At 43.1% G+C, this 7,347-nt stretch overlaps 1 protein-coding gene across 1 annotated transcript; it reads left to right on the plus strand.

The window, feature by feature from the left end:
* The first annotated feature begins 97 nt into the window (after positions 1-97).
* ATP5PD (ATP synthase peripheral stalk subunit d) lies at positions 98-4,159 on the plus strand. Its single transcript, XM_039859614.1, has 6 exons — positions 98-252; positions 1,815-1,945; positions 2,228-2,324; positions 3,190-3,261; positions 3,785-3,847; positions 3,958-4,159. The coding sequence occupies exons 2-6, from the start codon at positions 1,824-1,826 to the stop codon at positions 4,087-4,089; spliced, it is 486 nt and encodes a 161-aa protein (XP_039715548.1). The 5' UTR covers positions 98-252; positions 1,815-1,823; the 3' UTR covers positions 4,090-4,159.
* The last annotated feature ends 3,188 nt before the right edge of the window (positions 4,160-7,347 follow it).

Genomic DNA, 7,347 nt, shown 5'->3' on the forward strand with positions numbered 1-7,347 from the left:
GCCGGGCCGGCCCATCGGCGGGGGTGGGGCCGGAGAGAGGGATGGGAGCGCCCCCAACCAGAGCCCCGAGACCCACGCGGTGGAACAGCTGTGCCCGCCCTCGGGGGTGGGACTTCCGGACAAGATCTTATTTCTATTGGCTGATCGCAAAGTAAGGCCCGCCCCTTTGGACTTGGTGTTGGTTCGCGGAGACTTCCGGTGACCTACTTCCGTTATTTGCTTCTGTGGACTGGGCTGCCGGGGTCGGTGAAGGTGAGTGGGGTTTGGGACGTTGCATCCGATCCCAGCGGGTTCCTTTGATTTTTCGCCTCCGAACCTCACGCCGACCCTTGTCGCAACACTTGCAAGGACTTCGGACCCTGCGGTTGCTCCGCTGACAGAATGTCCCCCGTGTAGCTGCTGCCGCTTCGCTTCTCAACTCCTTTTCTCTACCCTCCCCCGTGCCCGAGGTCACAGGGTCCTGGCTGTGACCTGGCCGCCTCTCTTAGGCGCTTTCACAAACCTCGTCTCGTCCAGCCCGCCCCCAGCGCGCCCGACCACAATAGTCCGGTTTAGGGGCTGGAGAAACGATGCCCGGAGATGGTATAGCTTGGTGCGCCCGCCCCTTTCCTTCATGAGGATTCCAGCCTTCGAGAGTGTGGAGCGTTCAGAGCTTCTCAGGTGCAGGGTCCATTTAGCCCCTCACCAAATATTTATCGAGCACCTCCTATGTGCGTGACCTGTTCTAGGCTCTGGGGATTCAGCAATGAAAAAAACGACAGGTGCCTTCATTTATGAAGCCTATTTGCTACTGGTGCTTGGAAAGGTCTCTAAGAGCAGTTATTTCTCTGGCGTCTTTAAAAGTCACCCGCCCCTCATCTTCATTCCAGGAACAAGCTGTCCTGAGAGGGAAGGAAAGGAAAGGAAACGGCAGGTGTTGGACGAGTTTCTTTTTAAGATCCTAGGGAAGATTTCTTTCCCTTCCCTTGTGATCCACCCCATAGCTTGTAAAGACCTTTGATGTGCCAATGTTTCTCTTAATGTCTGACACCGATCTTATTTAAAGTTGACTATTTTACTGTATTCTATCTTGGTTTTTAAAAATTGGCTGTAATCGCTGTCCATCTTTTCTCACATTCACATATATTGAATACCTCTTTCAAGGGCGTTGCTAATATATTCAGGGTATATGTCGGTGCTGCAAAGGATGTTAAACAGGTGACTAAGAAGTGCAGGTATATTACCAATCTGATAGGGAGGGAGTAGAGAGCCCCTTAAGTTTAAGATGTGGAGCAAATTGATGCGCATGATTTTAGTTGATACTTTTAACAGCTTTCAGAGGTAAGTAGGGCTGATATCCCCATTTTTTAGATGAAATTTTGGCCTTGAGGCTGCTCCGTTTAATCCCTGTTGAAACTCAGGTACGTGTCAAGTTCTGTGCACTGAAGAATCAGTTAGTAAAACAATCCGAATGGAAATGTATCTGAATTATTAACTTTTATGCAATGCATAAGTATCACTTTAGCAATATTTCCAAAGGTACCTGGAGAGCAAACACTGGGCTTTTAAGGATGAGTTAAGGGTTAGGAAATGGAGGAAGAACCATTTAGGGGGAGAAAATATATTTCTATGCCAGGTTGCAGACCTTCAATTTGAAAAGCTAAACTGTCCTCCTTTTCTGATTTAGTAATCCTAATCTCTTTATTTGATAAATATACCCATCGAGTGCTCAAAGGACGCTGGTCTATTTCTTAAAGACTCACATATTTCTAAGATGACCTTTAGAGGATTCTCTCCAAGAACTCTGTTTTGATCTGACCAATTTTATTTTCCAGGATCTCAAGATGGCTGGGCGAAAACTTGCTCTAAAAGCCATTGACTGGGTAGCTTTTGGGGAGATCATACCTCGAAACCAGAAGGCCATTGCTAACTCCCTGAAATCCTGGAATGAGACCCTCACCTCCAGGTCAGTAGCTTTCTGAGAGGGAGCCTCTTAAAGCTTGCCACTGGATGTGGAAACAGAACAGTGCTTTGGAATTACATTTGAATTTCTAATACTCTTCTGACAGAAAGAATAAAGAAATCCATGTATTTTGCAAACGAAAGTAATATTTTTGCATTCCTATGATCTCCCGCCTAGGGAAAAGTGTGATGATAGCTCCACCCGGTAGGAATAAGTAACAGAGAAATTACTGTGAATTTTCTGTTGTTCATAGAGCAATCTTAACTTGCTTTTCTGTGCGAGCAGGTTGGCTGCTCTACCTGAGAAACCACCTACTATCGACTGGGCTTACTACAAGGCAAATGTAGCCAAGGCTGGCTTGGTAGATGACTTTGAGAAAAAGGTGAGACTTCTGGCAGCTGAAGCTAATGGTCTTATAATGTGGCTTGTGGGTGGGGTGTAGGACGGTAATTACATATTCAGGATGACAGCAAGAAAGGTGGTTTTGGCACTCATCCCGAAGGAAGTTGAGGAGAGATGGATGTTACCAAAGGTCTTGTGTTGGTAGATTTAAATGATAAATACGTGCAGAGAATTCAGTGTCTATTCATTCAGCAGGTTCTTATCCAGACAGTACAGTATGACCTTAACCAGGGAGCCAGAGAGCTGTCAAATGTTGCCACCCATCTCTTCCTGAATTATTTCTCAGTCCCTCACCTGTCTGCCTTTGGAACAAACTAACATCTTTCCTAACCTTTCACTGTTTTCCTCTCTCTGCTCTGCCTTTTTACTGTCTCTTATATCTGTAACTTCTTGTCCACCTATCAAGGGCCTAGCTGTGCTAGGTACAGTGCTAAGTGCTGGGGCCATAACACTAAGCAGTCATCCAAGGAGACCATCTCCACCTCCGTTATGCTAACGTTACTTCCACCAAGTCCATAGGGTTTCATTTAAAAGAGAAATCAAAATTTCTTCAAAACGACAAGGTTCTAAGAGGGTCATCCAGTCCAGCCGTCCTTTTCAGACGAAGAACCTGAAGTTAGCTCATCATAATAAAGAATCGTCCAACGTCTTCAGTTAGTGACAGGGCTGAGAAGAACCTCGAGCTTTCTCAGTCTAATAGTCTTTGCACCACAATGCCCTACATTCATACAAGTGTCCTCTTGGAATGGAGAATGTTTTCATATGGTCTGTAAAAATTAACAGCTTTGAGCCCTTTCTTTAGGCTGTTGTATGTTGATGACAACTCATTGTCCCTGTGTTTATAGTTCAGTGCCCTGAAGGTTCCTGTGCCAGAGGATAAATACAGTGCCCTGGTGGATGCTGAAGAAAAAGAAGATGTAAGTAGTTGAAACTATTATTTATTATAAAATTCTCTTAATTCCCGATGGCTCTGTATTTTTTTGTCATTAGGTTGAGGTAGCATGAACTAAACAGAGCAATAAAATAAAACTCTAAAGAATACAGCCGACCCATGATGATAGCACGTCATCAGTCATTGTCTGGGAATCGGAGGGAGGGGGCTGATAAGCTTGTTCACTCTCTTTGACTGTGGCAGTGCTTTCACAGGTGGATACGTATATCAAAACCGATCAAGTGGTACCCTATAAGTATGTACCTTTTGTTGTCTGTCAGTCATACCTCAACAAAGCTGGTTCTGTATAGGCTTCTTTGCGCATTTAGGAAAAGCTGTTCTTTGTGTTCCAAAGCGAGCTTCCTCCAGTCGTCAGGGCGGCCATGTGTCCTCTGTAGAGGGTGGTAAAGGAAGAGTGGGCTGGCTCTGGGACCTCTCATGCCTTGGGAGCCTCGGGGTCAGGACAGTACAACTTGGTTTCAGAAACGAATTTCTCCCTTCTCTTAAAGGTGAAAAGTTGTGCGGAGTTTTTGTCTCTCTCGAAGTCCAGGATTGAGCAGTACGAGAAAGAGGTAAGGACGAGCCTGTTGTACTTGGCCCGTTGTACTTGGCCTGTTGTATGTTTTTTCTTCTTCACCTAGTGGCAGCAACCTGCCCCTAACCCATTTCCCCCTCCCTCCAGCTGGAGAAGATGAAGAACATAATTCCATTTGATCAGATGACCATTGAAGACTTGAATGAAGTCTTCCCAGAAACCAAATTAGACAAGAAGAAGTATCCCTACTGGCCTCACAAACCAATCGAGAATTTATAAACTCGAGTCTGGGAGAAAACTCTGGCCCTCGTATGATAAACTCTGGACATTAAAAATAATTCTATAATGCTGTGTGTGTCCGCTCCTTTGTAGCCGAGGTAGTTATAACTCTGAGGTGACCTCGTGGGAAGTGGGCTTTTTGTTGAAATGGAAAGGGGATCCTACAGGTGTGTGTTGGGCCAGTTATCTAATGATCAGGACATGTAGGAGCCAATGACTGGGTCCCCAGGGCTGCGGAAATCTTAACCGCGCTTCACTGGGATGTAGCAAAGAGGAGTCCTGATGTTCTGACTCCCTCGAACTTCCTCTTTGCCTTGAAAGCGCCGGTCCCTAGGGAGTGCTCCCTTTTCCTTGTCTGCCGGGTGGTCCGAATGGCAGGTGTGAGTAGCAGCAGGGATCTGCTTTCCTGCGCTGCAGTTCTACGACGCGAATGCGCTACAAAAGGCAATTTCGTCACAAAGTTAAAATGCTGTCGCAGCACTGTATGTGAACATAGAAAATTATTTTCATTCCATCACTTCATTAAAATTTTTTCTAGCGTTTATTATAGTTAGCAGGACTCCTGAGCAATGCCAGGAAATATAAATGGTTTAAAGTAAGGCAGGTGGTAAAGAGAGCCCTGTAGACCTTGAGGTCAGAAGACCTGGCACGCCTACCACTCCCTTGACCCTTCACTGCCGGTTTTAGACTAATTGTTCACTACCTTGTGACTTTTCCTTCTATCGTTTACAAACATCGGATCGTAATGAGAATTAAATGAGATCACCTGGGAAGTTTCAAGGTAGGAAAGTGAACTGGGTAAAGGCGTCTGACTTGATACGGCTTAAATCAATCCAGTGGGAGAATCCTACTAGAGGAAGGGTAACATCACAGCCCAGCAACTTTGTGATGTTTCTACCAAAGATTGCAAATGGAATTTATTGGAGAAGAGCAGCAATGGCTGATAATAATCAAGAAAGCAATGTCGTTTTGACATGAGGAGGTGACGGACCCTCCACTCTCAATTGCGTGGGTAGGTGCTAGGTTGTAGGGAAAATGTGGATGAGGAGCTGGGCGTATTCCTTTTCAAGCTGTTTTAGTCATGTCACCTGTGATATTCACTAATAGCTGCGTCAGAAGACCTTAATGCACAAAACAGAACCACACGCCACCCCCCAACTCCCACCCTCGGGCTGCGAATCACGGAACTGGCACAGAGCTGGCAGGAAGCTGTCCAGCTCAAGATCTATTCAGAGAAGAGCCATTCAGTTTGCTTTTGAAGTATGGTTAAAACTAATGTTTAAGGGAGGAACCAATCGGAGTGTCCCGTGAAAGTTTTGAAAAAGGGTAGAGTCCCTGGCATTGGCGGGACCTTTGGAAGACTTATCGGAAGAAACAGCAGTGAACGACTGAGAACATCCTCTCCATCCAGGGCATCTGGACAGGGTCCGGCACTTTCACATTTTACATCTCTTGGATTATTCAAAACTATTGCTTTGAATATGCATTGATCTTACACTGAAAATAATCACTAATAGGATTATGCTTTTCAGATCACTGTGTTGTAGCTGCCAGTCCCTGAAAGACTATCGGACTACCAGAAATCAGTGAGTTATAGGAAACACTCTTCAGCCAGCTGGGTCAGCCAGGGGTACGCAGACCCCAAATTAAGCAGCCCCGACATATAAAGGTACAGGGTTTTTAAGCCCCAAATCCCATTCCTCATTCTGTCCTAACACAAAAGTCTATTTTTCTTCTATTTACTAACTGTCAACCCACAGGTAGGTTGTGCAAGCGGGGGTACAGAAGCAGAAAGCTTATTGTTAGAATGTTATGTTCCCATGGGTGATAACGTATGATCCCATGGGCGATAGCCTATGTTCCCATGGGCGATAGCCAAGCAGTAATTTTCCAGCCAGCACAACTGGAGAGAGGAAAAGTACATGCTATGTAGCAAAAATTAAAGATAGAAATCAACAAAACCATAAGCTGCATAAATACAGAACCAAACGTAATTAGGATGATTATGAATGGGTAAAGACCCCCGTTAAAAGGCAGATGATCAAACTGGATCAACCCCAAGCCATCCATTCTTTAAAAGAAAAGTTTTTAAGTAAGGACAGATTAGATATATTAAAAACTGACGTTGAAGCAGAAAAAATTACACATTCATCTGCTTTTTTTAAACAATTATATTTCAGGATAAACTAATAGACCTTGTTGGTGAAAGTTCTTGACAAAGTATTCTAGATAATGTGTAAAGAAAAGTAACAAATTGCTATTTTGTAATTCTAATGAAATTATTTAGGCAAAGATCATCAATGGACGAAACCATTATATGAAAGGCTAAGGAACTTAATGCGGCCGTCCGTCACCTGATACCAAGCCTATACTACGTACCTTATATATTATGTGTATAATACACAGTGGTACCATTTGAAATTATTTTTGCCAAAAAGTTGAACCTGAATTTAACCAAGACATTAAAATGACCAATTTAGAGGAAATATCTGGGATAGAGGGACAAGTTAAATGATACCATGACGAAGTAAAGATAAAACCAAAATGTGAGATATTTCCTGGAAAACAGCTTTCGTTTTTCGACACGTCAATGGTGTAGGGTAAGGCAGGGATGGGGGTGCAGCTTTAGGTTAAAATGGGCTTAAGAGACCCAAGTCACAAATCCCATTTGTGGACCTTATCTGGATTTTTTTTTTTCTTATCCGTTTTGTTGTGAGCCAGTCAGCTGGTAAAGGATAATTAAGAAATGACTTGAAGTATGTGGGGGCAAAATAATGTGATGTCTGAGATTGCTTTGCAGTACTTCAGAAAAAAATAAAGATCGATGGAGCAAATGTGACAAAATCTTAATAACTGAGCTAGGCTGGTTCATCTCTGTTTTTGTGTATGTTTGAAAATGTTCATACTAAAAACAATTTTTAAAGGGTGGACAAAAACATAGAATTATAATACATCTATCTAGCAAAGTAGAAATCCATGACAAAAACATGAAATAGGTCAAATGTAATTATTAATAAAGGGAACCATTACATGAAAAAATGATTGGAACCTTGATGTACTGAAAAGAACAGGATTAAAATACATAAAGCAAAAAGAGTTAAAAAGTTGCTAGAAACAATGGTCATAGATTTGAATACGCCTTTCTGTTTTTGATTTTGCAAAACAAATGAAACTATAGCAGACTAATAAAAGGCTCATTTAATAGCTAATATACTAATTTCTTGGATCATTGAGAAATCGAATATGTAATTACAGAAT

The sequence above is a fragment of the Pteropus medius genome, unplaced genomic scaffold (genome assembly GCF_902729225.1).
Source record: "Pteropus medius unplaced genomic scaffold, Ma_sr-lr_union100, whole genome shotgun sequence".
NCBI lineage: Eukaryota > Metazoa > Chordata > Mammalia > Chiroptera > Pteropodidae > Pteropus > Pteropus medius.